This window comes from Ambystoma mexicanum, chromosome 14 (genome assembly GCF_040938575.1).
Source record: "Ambystoma mexicanum isolate Mex_15411 chromosome 14, UKY_AmexF1_1, whole genome shotgun sequence".
Classification (NCBI taxonomy): Eukaryota; Metazoa; Chordata; class Amphibia; order Caudata; family Ambystomatidae; genus Ambystoma; species Ambystoma mexicanum.
Genome location: NC_090940.1, coordinates 41,952,464 through 41,970,202, shown reverse-complemented (window position 1 = coordinate 41,970,202; position 17,739 = coordinate 41,952,464). Strand labels below are relative to the sequence as shown.

The following is a 17,739-nucleotide window of genomic DNA, read 5'->3' as shown; positions in this document are numbered from 1 at the left end:
CAAACACACAGACAAACACACAGACCTCCCCCTCCCAGAATGGTAGAAGGGTTAACAAAGGACAACCACACAGGAAATGGTGGAAAAACAAAGGAGCCACCATGTTAGAACATAGGTGATCCCATTGTGCATAACCAAGACTGAACAGTCTGCGGTAGAAAAATAGTACAATAGTTGGTAGAACATGTCCACTGCCACCAGCCATAACTCTAAGGCTGTCACTAGAAAGTCACAGGAGCAGGGAGAAGGGGGATACTGGGTATCCACTTAGCACTGCACATAAGGTGGTGTGTGCTACTCCCTCATAATATAACGTTTTAGAAAGGATACAAAGTATCGCTCTCTCCTTAAGAACAGTAGTTCAGGATAGTGAAAGAATCTCAAAGGAGGGCCTAAACGGTTCCCAGCAACACTGAATATAGTTGCAAAAGTCAGAGCAAATAATTATGAATGAGGGGGAAAAAGGCTTCCCTCATTAAGGAGGGAAAGAAAAGGTTCAGAGGTCGGGCAAAAAGTGATGGGGGTCTCACTAGGAGAGGGGATTAAGCATACACTGCTAAATCTCCCTAAAAGGAACTCACAGGTTGCTGCTTCTGAATAGCTAGCCCCAGAGATTTTGCAGTCACCTTTGAAGCCTGGAACTTCTGCAGGGATTAATCTGCCTTGGTTCCAAAAACCAGATGTACGGAGCCAGGAGTATAGCCTCAAGACCGTGCTAGTAGCCACTGCTCTGGCCATGAGTCCTGAGGTATCTAGGACAGACTTGATTTCACAAAAGACTTCCATCCTTTACCAAAATAATGCAAAAACGATTCAATTAGAAGTGCTGCTGCCAGCTTGTCTTTAGGCACATATAAAAGTAACCAAAAATTCCATGTGAAAAAGCTATGGTGATACAAACGTATCCCAATTGCACTGCAAGGTGCTGTGTGAAATGTAAAAATACAAGAAGTGTCCCAGGACTGATAGTCTGAAGGACTAGTCAGTATCCCAATAACAATGAGCAAAAGGGGCAGTGAAGCAATGGCAGGATAAAACAGAGCTAAAAGGATGTGGTGCCATAGGAAACTATGGAGGGAAAAATGCAAAAAGAAAATCTTTCCTAACATTTACCATGACAGGCACAGAGAAAAAAGTCCCCCACTTTTAACAGGCCAGGAAAAAAACAAAATCACCAGCAAATATGCCGTGGGTCTCAAAAGAACGAGGCTAGGCTAAGAGCAGCAACTAGGCAACTCATTCCCAAAACTCTGGCTAGCATTGTTGGTGTGTACAGATGCAAGCCTGAGTCCTTGAGCCATTGTCTTTGGCCCGAGTTAAAGACCTGCATACTCTCCACCTTAAGTAAACTGCAAATTCAACAGCTTCTTTTGACTACAAACGCAAGTCTTTATGCTTATCTTTTTCAGATTGGACAACATAGGCCTATACAGTAGTATCAGAAACAAGCTGTGGTCAGCAACAACTTATAAAGTTGGACAGATCCTTTTGCTTACAATAGTGGCACTGTCATTTTCCCTTTATCCCATTACATAACATTGGTTTTGCCGCAATTATTAAAACCCGCCTAGAAACACAGCATTTGTAGACAAAACATCAATTTAATCGTCATTGATTTCAGTGAGTCACTGCATTACAAACTCCATACTAAAGTTACCCACATGTAAAAAATATTTTCTCTCCTGCATAAAGCATATATTTTCAAAAAATATATTGTTTTTCCATTCTCTACCAACCTGCTTCAATCGCTGATGTTTAGCCCCAGGTTGCTTTGCCATGTTCACTCTTGGGGGAGTCAGGCAAGAAAGGGGAAGCCCCGAAACCTAGGTGTGGCTTGATCATTCTGAATCCCACAAATAGGGTCTAGGAAAACCTTAACAGCAGATCGCAAAGCAAACATTTTGAACAATGTTGGGTGGACATTCTATTGTTGTATGAGGCTGTGACTGCTTGGCTAGTTTTACTATTAGAGAGTCAGCTGTTACCTAGTAGTGGAGGAACACTGGGCAGAGAGAAATCCTCATAAAACCAGAGCGATGTAGCCAGATTTGCTGGTTATAAATTAAAATACGTGCTTACACCACTCACCTTTCCCAGAGTTGTAAGTGCCAATGCAGGAGGCTTTTTCTGGTGGATTCCATAACCTTACAGTGCCGTCTGCTGAGCAAGACAGTAGGTGGCCTTTTATCCCACTGTAGGAGAGGCCCCACACTGCATCTGTGTGAGCTAATAATGTGCCGGCTAGAACGCTTGGCTCTGCAGAAAATAGACAATACATTTAGAATAGCAAACTTCATCCAAGCCACAAATGTACCTTTTCCTTTATATTCAGGATGTAAAGCATGAGAAAATGGTCAATCTTTGCTAGAACAATGTTCAATACGGTTAGACTTCACCAATGTTTGTGCATAAAATAGATCTTCCTACAAGGAAATGGGGTTGAAAGTGGAGCAGAACAAATTACTTACCTCTTGTAATGCTCTTTTGGATGGATGTTTCTCCCAGACTATGTCCAGCGCAGTTGCGCTTCAGGAACTTTTCCGTGACCATGGGGGCACAGCGCGGCTCGACATACGTTGGATATGTTTTCAGTCAGTCTACATTGAGGCACTGTGTCACATTACTTCAGTTCTGTCCTTTTTCCTTAGCACTCAAGATGCAGAGGGACCAGAGAACCAAAAGGTGAATTTACCTATCCTCCAAGAGGGGCAGGTTGGTACAGCGATGAGGAAACTGCAGGCGGGACATCCACCAGAAGAACAGAGTTACTTACCAACTGGTAACGTTCTTCTGGAACTTCTGGATCCAACTGGATGTTTCTGCAACGTATTCCACATCTTTGACATGCAACGTCCACAGCTGTGCTGCTTCGGAAACTTTTCAACAGAGGGTGTTCTGCGTCGAGTCGATGTCCCTCAAAGGCCTCCGTCGAGGGTGACATCACCGGATATTACAAGGAGGACACAAGGCGCCTGTAGCCCCAGTTCATGTTTTTCCCTCCACAACGTGTGCCATAACCGCACACCAAGCTTCCTTGACTGCATAAAGCCTTGTGGGAATGCAAGCTGCACCAGCATAGGAAATTATTCAGAGGGGCAGGCTGGGAGGGCGGGGAGGAATACGTTGCAGCAACATCCAGTCGAAAGAAAGTTACCAGTTAATAAGTAACTTGTTCTTCGAATGGATTATGTCCTCCAACGTATTCCACATCTTTGACAGACTCCCAAAGCAGTATCAGTGAGTGGAGGAGGGGGAAGAATTTAGATATACCCAATCAGATGGCCATACATTGACCAGGGAAAGTATCCAGGGAGTAATGCTTGACAAAGGTGTGGATGGAAGACCACGTTGCAGCATCACAAATTTTCTTAACAGCAACTCTGCGTTGCTGGGCTGTGGATGTAGCCACTCCCCTGGTGGAGTGAGCTTGCAAACCCTCAGGAGGGTCCTTGCCAGCCAATCTGTAACATTCAGCAATGGTGAGGATAATCCACCTGGACAAGGTCTGTTTGGTAACAGCCTGGCCCTAATCAGTGTTCAGTGTATCCCACAAAAAGTTGGTAGTCCACTCTGACCCTGGACATCCTAGAAATATAAAAGCTCTCCTGGGGTCCAACCTATGGAGTCTCTCCTCTTCCTTACCAGGATGAGGAGGATAGAAAGCAGGAAGCACCACCTTCTGGCTGAAATGAAACTCAGACACTACCTTAGGTAGGAAGGAAGGATGTACCCTCAGTACAACCCTATCCTGTGGAACACATTAAGGGTGGCTTAGACGAAAGTGCCTGCAACTCGCTCACTCTGCGAGCAGATGTAACTGCAATCAAGAAAACTGTCTTTAAGGTCAACAGTCTCAAAGGACAAGTGTGCAAAGGTTCAAACGGAGCACCCATCAAGGATTTCAAGACTAGATTCAGATCCCAAACCGGCACCTGAAAAAAGGAGACGGCGGGAACACATTTGTGAGCCTTAAAAGAAGAACATTCTTTAGACGAGAGCTTGAAAATAGACAGCGCTGCCAGGTAACCTTTAATGGTACCCACTTGAAGAACTTTGTGGGCCAAAGAAAGCAAGAAAGAACCATCAGAATGGAACACTGAAAAGGATTGACATTGTTTCCTCTGCACCAGTTGCAAAATGTACGCCAACGGTACAGGGATTTGGTTGCTGGACGCCAGGCCGAAAGCAACACCCCCATCACGTCATTCGAGAGGTCCCAATCCTTATATCTCAATCTTTCAGAAACCAAGCGTGAAGGTTTAGAGTCTTGACATCTGGATGGAGAAGCCACCCCTACCTCCCCTTCTCACGCGAGAGAAGATACTTTCTGTGGGGAAGACTGAGTGGAGGACAGAAGGACATTTCTAGAAGGTCCGGGTACCACGCACTCCTGGCCCAATCTGGACCAATTAGGATCATATGGGACCCGAACCTCTGCAAACTCCTTGGAACCTTAGGAATGACCAATCCACGACGAACGTGTCCCCTAAAGCTCCTCTTGGAGGAAATTCCCTTGAGAAATAGGTCTTGCACTTCCGGTTGGCACTGGTCGTGACGAACAGATCCAGGTGAGGGGTTCCCCAAAGGGCAAAGATCTCCTGAAGGACTTCCTGAGCTAACTCCCACTTGTGGGAGCCCACGCTCTGCCTGCTCATAGCATCCGCCGCTGCATTCTCTTCTCCAGCCAGATTAACTGCTGAGAGCCAGATTCCTTGCTGTATTGTCCTGAACCAGAGCTGCATCGCCTCTCTGCACAGCAGAAGCGACCCTACACCTCGCTTTTTGTTGAGGTAATGCATGGCACTGTGTTGTCCGTCATGATCAGGACACTCTTCCCGCGTACATACGGCAGAAAAGCCTACAGGGCTAGCCTGATGGCCCTCAGCTCCAAAAGATTTATGTGAAGTCTGGACTCCGACGGAGACCAACAACCTCTGGTGGTCAGCTTGTTGGCGTGAGCTCCCCATCCCGTGAGGGAAGCATCCGTCACTACCGTCACCTCCGGCCACGGTTGCCAAAAAGGCCTTCCCTTCGCTGGCCCACCACAGAAGATCCTGTGAGACTAAGCGGAATCTGAAGGAGATCTTACATTTTGCCTGAGAATTGCTACAACTGGGTCCTGAGAGCCCATTGAAGGCCGTCTGGCCTCTGGCACCAGAAAAATGCAGGATGCCATGAGGCCGAGCAACCTTAAGAATTCGAAAGCCGGGAGACTCTGGGCATGTTGAAATTTGTTCGACCATCTGGACAATGTGATGAGCCCTCACCTTGGGTGGCGAGAACTTCCAAGGATGTGTCCAACACAGCCCCGATATACTGGAGCTGTTGGGAAGGTGTCATATGCGACTTTGTGAAATTGAGGGAGAAGGAGAAGCCCAGCTTGTGAAGGGAGTGGCAGGTGAGGCTGAGATGATCCAAGGCCTGTTCAGGAGAATGCGCTCGGATCATCCAGTCGTCAGGTAGGGGTAGACGTGAACCCCCCTCTCCTGAGATACGCTGCCACCACAACCATGAGCTTGGTGAAGACCTTCAGGGCGGAGGTCAACCCGAATGGCAGTACCCGAAACAAAGTGCGAGCTGCAAACCACGAACCTCCGGTATTTTCTGTGCTTTGGATGGATCGGCACATGAAAATAAGCATCCTGTAGGTCCAATTACATCAACCAATCCTGAAGTCGAAGGGCCTGAAGGACCTGAGAAAGAGTGACCATCTTGAACTTGTCCTTCCTGGGGAACTTGTTCAAGCAACGCAAGTCCAAGATGGTTCCCAGTCCTCCGTCTTTCTTGGGAATCAAAAAATATGGGGAATACCAGCCCTTGTTCCTCTCCACCACAGGCACTAGGTCTATAGAGCCTTTCTCCAGCAGGGTTAAGATTTCCTGCACAAGGAGCGGATCCGGAATCATCAAAGTGTTTCCCCGGCGGATTGTCGTGAGGCCAATTTAGGAAGAGTAGGCAGTAGCCGTGGGTTATTGTTTCCAGAACCCACGCCTCTGAAGTAATGGCTCACCACTCTTCGAGATGCTGAGACAGTCTGCCCCCAACCGGCGAACAATGAGACCTGGCCTCATAGCTGTTTTGGAGCGGCTGCGACAGCGCCTGAAGGCAAAGAGGCAGCTGCTTGAGCAGCTTTGGCACCTCGCCCCCGTCCACCACAAGGACATTTACGGTGGCCCCTTTAACTGGCCGCTCCTCTCGCTCTACCAAAAGAGGAGTAGTATTTTTTTTATTTTTTATTTGTATTTGGTTAATTCAAACCTTTACAAAAGACAGAATCAAATAGCAAACATACAAGCACATAAAAAACAAGAAAATCAGCAACGGCTGTTTGATAACACATGTGATTAAAAAAAACAGTTTCATAACAGCTGTTTCATAACAAGGCTAAAAAAGCAAATGCCACCATGATAAAAGAAAAAACAGAAAACAAAAGCCAGAAATTACCAATTTCACAATTTGAGTTTTCAAAAAAAGAAAAATAACAGTTATTATTATTAATCTGGTGGTGCAAACAATCGAAGTATTCCCTACAAACAAAACATTAAGAACTAAATAAAACAAAAAAAGGGCTTAGTGATACCAAAGAATGGCCTATCTCAATGTTTCTGGTCGTATCCTTCCTACCTCTATGTGCAGAGATTTAATAAAACCAGCCAGAGCCAGCCCTTCACGTATGTTGAAATTGTGAAGGCAATGTTTCCAGATAAGGTCTTCATCATGTAGATAAGGAGACAAACAGCTGCTTTAGAAAATTAGCTCTACGGCCCTGTAAGAAGGGACATTCAAGGACCAAATGCCCAAGAGTTTCCAATTTACCCCGACAGAACCTAGAAGAGGCATTCTTTGGAGCAATGAGGGATCTCCCGAGTTGGATTTCGCGAGTGGGGAGCAAGTTCCATTTTACCCTCAAGAGAATACCCCGATAGAATCTGTTAGGGAATTGTACCTGGAACCTAGATAAAAGTGCCACGTCTTCTATGCTCATGTGTCAGATGACTCATCGATGGGTAAGAGTGAAATTGGTCAGTATCCACTGCCCAGCAGTGGTCAAATAGGGCCCGCTTGGTCCTCACCGGATTATTAATGAATATTTCTACTGTCATCCCAATCTCAGCCAGGATTAAATCTGATCGTAATCTCAAGGCCTTTAATACCTGAGAATTATCGAGATTTCACCACATTAACTGGTAAAGAGAATCGGGTATAATTGAGAATTTCAGAATAAAGAACCAGCAGAGCCCGTTTAACCCGAGCCCACAATGAGACCAATCCCAACTCAAAGTGAATGGCTGCGATTGGAACGGCATTCAGGTCTCCCAAAATGCACCTCCAGATTTTCCCCTCAATTTTATTCAACATATTACTGAGGTTCTCAGTTCTTAACTCTAATCCATATATCATCTTAGGGACAATGTTCCCTTCGAGGGTTTCAGAGAAAATCTACCGAACTTGCAATCAATTTGGAGTACCTGGGACAGCAGAATTTTTGCCTTGTGTAACAAGATGTTATTCGCAGATTTAGTGCATCTAGACGCAAAAACCTCAAAGCCCAGGTACCGGATTGAATCAACCAACCTCAGTGGCATAGCTCCCACTGAACATACAAAGCCTCTATTTGGAACTTTCTTTTTTTTAAATGCAAGGATCTTCGTTTTTGTCAGATCAATAACTAACCCATTGTCATTGGCAAATTATTCAAATTTCATCAGTGATCTTTGTAGCCCTGCTTTATTGCAGTCAAAGATCAAAATATCATCTGCATATATTAGGCACGATTTTCTCTTTGCCAATTTTAGGTGCAACTAGTCCCTCAATGGCCAGGGATATAGTTACTTCCGAGAAATACTGATTGAAAAGCCAAGGTGCTAAAACGCAGCCTTGCCTCACCCCTTGGAAAAAGCGAATTCTTTTAGATGGATCCCTTTCTGATTCAGTCGAACCCGGATGCCACAATTCTCATAGACCCCCGCAATAAGTCTTAGAAGACCCTCTGGCAACCCCCATTTGGTTAATTTTGCCCAAAGCCTATCCCAATCAATAAAGTCAAAAGCGGAAGTTAAGTCGATTGAAGCCATAAACGTGCAACCCATTGGTAGGTTCCAGGTCTCCTCTTGAATGCATTTCAGGGCCAATCTATTGATGTGAGTTGAATGACCCTTTCTAAAACCAGTCTGGAATTGGTTTAACGGGTGATGTTTAGATGACCATTTCTCCAAGTGTGAGAGCAGGAATTCCCAGAGGATTTTACAGTCGTCATCAATGAGATTGGCCGATAGTTGCTAGGATCTGTCCTGCCCCCACAAATGAATATCGGAATCACGTGAGCTGTATTCCTAGAATCAGGAGTAATTCCTGTCGAGAGGATATCCCTAAATTATAAAAACAGGAGGTTGGACCAGAGGATACGGTCATTCTTAAAGGTAGCATTAGACCATTAGGGCCAGGTGCCCGGGAGTACTTTGATCTGGTTATTAGGCCATCAATGGTGGCCAGATCTAAATACGGGTCCCAACTATCATACTTCTTGGTCAAGGTTACATTTCAAGTATCACTAGGCAACATAGGGGGCCCAAATCTGTCTTCAAAGAACTAACCCAAGCACATTCAGAGATGCAGTTGAGCTGGGATACAGAGTAGTTGGGGTCTTGGCCATTTACAAGGTACCAAAACGCGCTCACATCAGCCTTCATCAGAATGCCAAGCATCAATTCTGCATCCTGTTTTAAGACCATGTGCTTGCGAGATTTACAACGGTTCCTGTAGGCCTGTATCACCTTGCTAATTAGATTGTTACATATAGTTTGCTCAGGGTGGTTGATCCTCCTCATACGGATCTCTCTCCTCAGATTTTTTTTCCTCTGCAGCTACTGAGCTGAAGACATGAGGATGTCTAATTGCTGATTTACATCTGCTCCCCCGGGCAGCCCCAATATCAGTGACTATGCCCTCTACAAGGTTTTGAAACACAATAGAATTATAACATCCCATCTTCCATTTGTAGGACTGGTCAAGAGCACTCCTTACCCTTGAGTTGAGCTGTAGTATATTTCGATTAGACCACTTGACTGCATTCCCAGCCACATTAGACGTTACCAGGGTCTGGGTCATAGAAACCCCCGTGGTTTGAAAGCAGTGAAAAGAGGCCATCATAATTGAACGGTCAGTCCAGACATTAGACTTAAACTCGAAGGAGTGGCAATGATTCATAAAGAAGGAATAGACAAAGATATAATCTATCAAAGAACTGCTGAGGCCCTTATGCCATGTATTCCAATCCCCTATAGCGTCTTGATTGGAGTTGGGACCCACAAGAGGATGAACACCACGCCCCTCCAGCGCCAATCTCCATTTGTTGCCTCGTGATCTTTTTGCCAACCCCCTCCCTTATGTCTTCCCCATTCCATAGGGGTTCATATTGGTCACAATCAGCATTAAAGTCCACAAGCCCCATAATTCTTCCATTCAGGTTTCTCTCAGACCAAAGATCAATGATGACCCGAATTGTACCCAGAAACTCATCTAAGGGAGCAATCCCATTATGCCAAAAAATATTGATAATTAGAACCTTACTCTTCTCATTACCAGTGCATAGTTCAATTCCCAGGGCCCCAAATGGCAGATTTTCAATATTTGCTCCAGTCAGCCCCCATGAATTATCGATAGCTATCAGCAATCCCCCCCCAACCCCCGAAGGTCTACCCCCAGGTCCTTGTTTCCCAGGTTGAGTGAAAATAGTGAAACCATCTAGAATAGGGGCTGAGATAAGCCAAGTCTCCTGAAAACATACACAGTTGGCTGATCTTAGTTCTTTTACACAATCCTGGTTAGTAAAGAGACGAGTTACCATGGGATTTCCAAGATTTGACCAAAAAATGTTCATCTTCCCTTGTGGTTATTACATCCCGGGATTGATCATGGGACCAGTTTCTGCCATAAAGAGGAGATTATTGTTGTCCAACCCACATCATTGGTTACTCCCACCCCCTCCCCCCCTATTCTGTTGGACTAGGTTCCCCAGGGAGATACTAATAGGAATTTCCAGTTGGCGACCACTAGGCCCCTTCTCTTCTTCCACCCTCAGGACATCAATGCCCATATCCAGTAACGCTTCCCTCTGGGTTAGGATGAGGAGTAGTGACTAAAGCAACCCCCTCCACTGCTGTCCTCAAGGATGAAAAGGCAGAGGTTGTCGCACAGTTGCGCCCAAAGATTTAACAGCTGCTTTGGAGGTTTGCAACCTCTCAAGGCTCTTGTCAGCCTTGCTACCAAACTAATGTGAACCATCAAAGGGCATGTTGAGAAGACGGGCCTGCACATCCGGTGCAAACACTGACATCCGCAACCACGCAAACCTGCGTATCACGGTGCTCGCAGCCATGGACCGGTTGACACTATCAGCCGTGTCCAACCCAGACTGAAGGGATTCACACATGGCATCCTTGCCATCCTGCACAATAGCAAGGAACCCATCCCTTTCTTCCCCTTCGGGAATATGCTCAGCCGCCAGAGAGAATTCCACAAAGTGTACGAAAATTTGGCTAAGGCACAAGTGGAGTTGGCCGATTTGAGGGCCATACTCCCAGCCGAAAATACCTTGCGTGCCCATCCATTGAAGCGCTTGTCGTGCCTATCTGGAGGGATGGTAGGGTACGCCGCCTGCCTCGAGATGGCTGTGGCCGCCTGAACCACCTGCCAAACTCCATCTCAGAAGTTGCGTCTAGGCCACTGGCATCATGTAAAGATTGATGCAGATCCTCCTCCTGACTGTCCCCAGAAAAGACCATGTCAGGAGCGTCAGGAGTGTCAAAAGGAGCATCAAAAGGCTACAACTCCACATCAGATCTCTCCTCATAGATGCTCTGTAGAGAATGAAAGAACTCCTTCCTAGGTACAGTAGTAGACCTGGAGTCAAGAATAGGCCTCACAGTCTTAGATCCTTTCTCGGAGGTTCCACAGCCTTAGGGGCCTCCACCGGCAAATTCAGGCCTGTAGGCCCCGATGGCGCTGACGGGTTCAGTGTCAACGACAAGGGTGCTAAGGGAAAGGCCCCGAAAGCTGTACTCTATGGACACAGCGCTTACGGAGTCGACACCTTCCCAGACTTCTACGGTTTCGTTGGGCACGAAGACCGCAACCTGGATCTGGCACGTCTCTGGCGATCTACCAGAGCCTTATCTGAACAGGACCTCGACGGTTCCCGATGTTTATCACGCCGACTGCCCAGGCCCGAAAGTGCACGAGTGTCGGACTGAAACCACTCCCTGCCGGCTTCAACCGAAGGCGCGGATGGAACAGTGCCCCGAGATTGAAAAATCTCAAGCATTTTCTCTCTAAATGCCTCCCACTCCTCCAGAGTAGAGGATTTAATGGGGTAAGCCACTTTCCCCATGGAACCATCATCTGACGGGGAAGGCGACCGGAGACGCTGCTTCCGGGAGTGCCAAGACAAGGATGAGTGGCGAGAAGCACTCCGGGACCGAGATCCCCTGGACTCCCTCTGACAGGGAGAGTTACCCCTCGAGTCATCGATGGAAAGACCAGTAGTCTTTTTGGATTTACGGGGGTTTGGATATCCGACCTAACTGCAACTTCCCCTTACTCTCCGGCAAGGCCTTGGCAGTCAACGACTGGCACTTCGAGCAGTCCGTGTCATGGTTCTCGCACAGACACCACAAGCAGATACAGTGCGGGTCTGTGATGGACATCTTGGACTTACAGTACCTGCACTTTTTAAAGCCTGACCATGGGGTCGGCGGCGTAGAAGAAGAAAACATTATCAAAGTAGATAACACAAGGCACACCGAATTCTCGAAGAAAAGACGTTTGTGGAAAAAACAGAACTGAGGCTACTGGCACCATGCGTCCTACTTATAAAATCCGATGCAGTCACCCTCGACGGAGGCCTTCCAGGGACATCGACCCGACGCAAGACGCCCTCTGCTGAAAAATTTCCAAAGCAGCACGGCTGTGGACATTACATGTCAAAGATGTGGAATACGTTGGAGGACACAATCCATTCGAAAGAACATTACCAGAAGTAATTTGTTCTTCTATTGGATTCCTTCCTGCCATAGCAGTACATAGACCGGGAGAAAGCAAGGGACACCATCTACACCAGAGCACTATTCTACCAAAGTAACCATCAAACCCTGACTGCGAAGCCAAGTAGTAATGTTTGGCAAATGTATGCAATGCGGCACATCTAGCCGACTGGCAAATGTCCAGGACAGGGACCACCCTGCCTCCCCTCACAGCAATCCCAGCAGAGGTGGCAGCCAACCCTCTGGTCCAACAAGCTGAGACCTTTATGCACATCACTACCAGCATTCCGAGATGCAGAGAATGAGACACCTAGACAGTCTTTTTAGTCACGCCCCTGCTAAAATGGGCACCAGCATAACCCACAAAAAGATTAAGCGCGAGTAATCTAAAAGAACATGAATGCACAGCATCAAACGCAGTGTGCATAAGCAATAACCACACTAAATTCCAATCCCACACCAGAAAAACAAACGGACATGAAGGAAACGTATATAATCCCTGCAAAAAATGCATACCCGTTGAGATTGTGAAGTATATGCCTTTGATAAGACCGTTTCTGTATCCTCTGTTGAGGTGAGGGCGCTACAATAACTAACCCTAGGGGGGTGTGTGGAGAAGGCTAATGCACCCGACAAGAAATGTAAGCCAAACGTGGGTAGTGTGGGCATAGCAACACAACTGTCAGGCAGGGGTAGCAATCAACACAAATGCAATAAGTCCACACACACACACCTCTAGAAAATATACCATACAGATATACTGAAAATATATACTTTAATAAAGACACACAAAGCTATCAGCTGAAATAAGTACTTCAGTCATAATATACAGTATTAAAAATATATCAAGTACATACATATATATTTTTTCAAGTATACTTCTAATGTAATGCCTGTACAAGGATTCTCCTAACCCCAATGTCTATATGCGGGTCTTTTGCCAAGGGAAAGTACTCAACATAAAACAGGATGGTGGGGAGACCCAGGATTCCAACTCAATCAGTAGGTAAATACATAGTAGCCTACACAACTAAGTGCAGTGTGCTAAAGACACATCCCAACCCTAGTATATGTTGAAGGCTCTAGACTGAAAACCAGCACCTAATACACATGGCAGGGTATGGGATTAAAAAAGGAAACCATTTTATCCTGATGAAAAAGAACTACAATCACTTAAGTCTGAAACACAATTCACAATTTCCCATACAGTTAGAGCACCTAGGGCCTTAAAACAGTATTAATGCCCAATTTGGCAGCACTAATACATTTAAAGCCATAGAATATGGAACCCTAGTAAACTATGGCAAATGCCTCCAAGAATCAAACATTTCAGTAACGGTAATTACCTTCCACATCTATCTGGGAATTGCTTGTTTTCTCTTGTAGCGAACAAGTCTATTGCGGGGTAACCCCACTGTGAGAAGATGTGATCTAAGACGCTTGTGTCAAGCCGCAATTTGTTTTCTTCTGGAAGGGGATCTCTGCTTAGCGAGTCTGCTAGTGTGTTGAGTTCCCATGGAACATGTTGGGAAGTTAGGAACATCCCCCGCTTGAGTGCCCATTTTCATATGATTTGGAGAATGTGTGCTCCCCTGCTTATTGATGTAGAACATTGCAGTGGTGCTGTCGGCCAGGATCTGTACCGACTGATTTGTCAGCTGTGCTTGGCCAAGACCCAGTGAGGCCTTCCACGGCTGAATGGTGTCGACGAGTCAGCTCTTTGTTATACGACATTAGTCCTTTCCACCGGCAAAGATGTTCATCGAAGGTCGGTAAATAAAGGATAGAAAGTACTAGCTCTAATAACTAATAATTAATGTTGTTAGCCGACACAGAACTCTGTTATAGCGTCCGACGATGATGGTGGAAAAACACAATCTGAGGGACCTAGATGCATGAAGGACTATGTGGACGTCACACTAGGGATAGTATTACTGGCACGTCCTGGCGACGTCCCTTTGAGTTTCGAAAACAACAACTGTAATACCCTGCAGCTTCCACTAGATGTCGGCCAATGCATAGCATGTGATCTAAGATTCCGCAAGCCTCAAACACCTTTACCAGTGCAATTAGTGTTTCAAGTATATCTAGTGGTATCCGCTCATTTTTTCGAAAACTTATTTTCGAAACACCATTTTGTTGAATTTTTTTTCTCAAATGTATTCTTTTTTTATTTTGTGTGTTTTTTTTGGTTTTCGTAAGTTAAAAAAAGTGTTTAAAAAAGGGGGTTTGGGGAACCCCCCCATTTCAAAAATAAAATAAAAATAAAAATTTAAAAAAAATAAACTAATCGGCAAAATTGTCTCGAGAAAATGGCATTCGAAAATAAGCCATTTGAAAAAGTCACTATAAACCATATTTACCATTACAGAAATGGAAGGGATGACTTTAGAAAAAGGATAGAAAGTCACAGGTAAGTACAGAAATGTGAATCAGCCCAGAGCTCAAAGGACCACTACAGGATTCAGAAAAAATGTCCAGAGGCAGGTAAGTATCCCAAAGTCACTTTAAGGATAGTTTGTGTCTGTTCACCGCTCCACAGGATATAATGGTTAAAGTTAAAAGGCCCATCCATACTACTGGAGTTACAGCTGATCTATGCTACAGGTGCATATGCTGGGACAATCAACCCCAGGTAAGACCACAGGAGACCCCAAGGGTTCCAGAGGTCGGAAGCCTGACTCCAGAAGAAGTTGCAGAACGGGGGGACCCCCCAATGAAAATCTCTGGGGAATTGAGATTTGACTCACCTCTCAGAAATCTCTACCACAAACCAGGGTGTGGCACGCAGGGGAGGGCTGAAGTGGGGTGTGGGGGAGGATTGGGGTATCATGACCCTTCCTAGGAACCCCAAGGTAGATGCTCATCTCTGGTTTTCAGAGAAAACGGCTAGAACGACCCAAACCAATCTGGCAAGCGAATGGCTCTTTTCCAAAGGTGCAGTTTTCAGAATGCGTTCGCCAGGGGCTGTGCATCCTGAACCAACCATGATCCAATTAACACAGGAGAACAAACAAGGTTCTTCCCTAGGAAATCTAACTTCAATCCAGGCAAGAACTCCTGGTGCTCCCAGTATCCGGGGAGCAGGCATAGATCTTAATTTCCTATGCCTTATCTTCACTTTTCTCTGGTGGTCCAAGTCCTAGTCTTCAGGCCATTGCTGTAATTGGACTGCCCTAAGTTTGTTTGTTTATTAATTTGTATGGCGCACCAAACCCAAAGGTAACTGAGGCAACAGAGACCAGAATACATGGATACTTTAAGCTTAGTTACAGAGGCACACGGGTACATGAAGAAAAAGGAAAACATTTGCAAATAAGTAATTGAACAAATCTGGGGAAGGAATGTATATGTACAATCATAGAGGTTAAAGTCGGGACAGAGTTCAAAGGCTGAGGTGGGGTTACAGTTAGTCTTGGGAGTCGATGGAATGTAGCCATTTCAGAATATTACGTCTGAAACTGTAATAGGATTGATCTATTCTGATGTCAAATGGGAGAGAGTTCCAGTACTGGGCCACCTTAACCAGGAAACTACTGCCACCTGTTTTTTTGTAGCCTGAATCTCAGTGTCTGTAGGCAGTAGGAGTTGGAAGCTCTGGTAGGATGGGCAGATGTTCTTCTCACTTTTCTCTCTGCAAGGTAAGGGGGAGCTGCGTTATTAAGGCATTTATAGGTTAGTGAGGCTATTTTGAGTGAAATCCTTTTGCTAATTTTTAGCCACTGTTGTTCTCTTCTTAAATTAGAGGTGTGTTCTCTGGTAGGTAAGTTGAGGGCAGTTCTAAGGGCGGTATTTTGCAGGATTTGCATTTTGTCATTGATGTATTTGTTGGCTCCCGAGTACAAGGCATTGCAGTAGTTGAGTCTGGAGAGTATTAAGGCGTTTGCAAGGATGATACAGCTTGCTTGTGTGAGGAAAGCTTGGCATGCTCTGATAAGCTTGCAGGTGTAGGAGGTGGAGGATGCTAGGGAGTTTACCTGTTTTTTTCAGCGTCAAGGTAGAGTCAAGGTGAAAGCCTAATGTTTTCACTACTTTAGCTACTGTAATTATGTTGCCGTCAATGTTGAATGCAGAGTAGTTGGGGCCAAGTTCCTTAAGGTTAGCAGCAGCGCCGAGGAGCAGGATTTCAGTTTCGTCATCATTCAGGCAGAGGCCGTGATTGGCCATCCATGACAGAATGAGGTATATTTCATTTACCAAGGCCGTGTCGGAGACAAAATTGCCCGAAAGGGGAATGAATATCTGGGTGTCATCTGCATAGTTAGGGTAGGTGACACCCAGTCTGTCCAATTTGTCGAATAGGGGCTTGGTAAATATATTGTACATGGTTGGTGAGACACAAGAGCCTTGGGGTACACCACAGGCTATTTTGATGGGATCTGCTGATGACGATGTGGAGAAAACTCTCATAGTTCGGTTGTCCAAAAATGATTGGACCCAGGCTAGCGCCTCACTTGAGAAGTAGGCAGCTGATGCCAAATGTTCACACAAGACTGTGTGGTCCACCAGGTCAAAGGCTGCCGACAGGTCAAGGAGCAAGGAGGAGTAGCATGGCAGTGATTCCCTTGTCGTTGAGCCCATCAATTTGGGTTTTGAGATCAATTAAGGCTGTCTGTGCGCCATTGATGGTAGAGAGTAGGAGTGGCAGGAAGTTGTCCGCTGTGATGTTTTTTTTAGATCTAGTAGGTAGGGGAAGAGCCATGGCTTTAGCTTTGGTAATTTGTTTATCAAGAGTTAAGGAAAAGTCAATAAGGTAGTGGTCTGTCCACTGTTGAGGGGTAACTTTATTGATAGTGGTATCGCAGTTTAAAGTGGCAAGCCAGTCAAGGGTCCTTCCTTTGTTGTGCGTAGCAGCGATTACTTTTTGGGTTAGGCCATGTTTAGCTAGCATGGTAGCTATAGATTGGGCTGGTTTGTCTTCGGGGTCATTGAAACCTAAGTTAAGTTGTGTCTCCTCCCGTGAGGGCTCGTACTCCCTCTGGCATAGAAGGATCTCTCGGAGGCAATGGTCCAGTCTTTATCTCCGTTTAATTCTGGAGTGGGCTTATCGGGTCTCAGATGAATCTTCTAATCGCAAGCTTTCAGATTCATGCTGCGTCTTACCGCCAGCCTCTCTCTGGGGTAGGTCCTCCTGCGTCATCTCCAGCTCAGTCAAATCAACCAACAGTACCTAAAGTCACAGAATTCAGTGGGTGCAGCCCCGGGACTTTCCTTACGTCTGAATCCTTGCCCAGGTGCTCCCTGTAATCAATTCCAAACCAGGCTCTACGGATGGATCGGGAGAACAAAGGAAGAGTCATCCTGCTCAATTCTCTGACTCACTTCAGAGTTCTCCCCATGGATGTAGGGCTTGCTTGGGCGGACCCTGATCATGTTGCTCACCTATGTCCGTTCCGGAACCTACAGTCATTGCCACTTCAATGACTCACGGCGGAATGCACTGCACCAAGGCCTCCATGGTATCAAACTGGAGACACACAGTGGGTTCCAGCAATCTTAAGGTGCTTTCTCGCTTGGATTCTTGCTTGGTGAACCACAGTGTATCCCCACAAAACCAATGGTTTATCTCCCCCTCTGAAGGTGGGTTGAGGTGGGGGAGAGGTTGATCAGCAAGGCCCCGACTTTCCTGGGGTGCTTCGCCATACTAACCACAGTAAATAACTTAACAAGGCATCTATTAGCTGATTTAGGCTCTAGG

The 17,739-nt window shown here is 45.9% G+C and overlaps 1 protein-coding gene across 3 annotated transcripts in view; it reads right to left on the bottom strand.

The window, feature by feature from the left end:
- Window positions 1–17,739, bottom strand: part of STRN3 (striatin 3) — a 1,674,795-nt gene that overhangs the window by 344,969 nt on the left and 1,312,087 nt on the right. For all 3 annotated transcript variants that reach the window (XM_069638486.1, XM_069638489.1, XM_069638488.1), the window contains one exon: window positions 2,089–2,256. In XM_069638486.1, coding sequence (XP_069494587.1) covers window positions 2,089–2,256 — 168 coding nt within the window. The remainder of the gene's footprint in view (window positions 1–2,088; window positions 2,257–17,739) is intronic.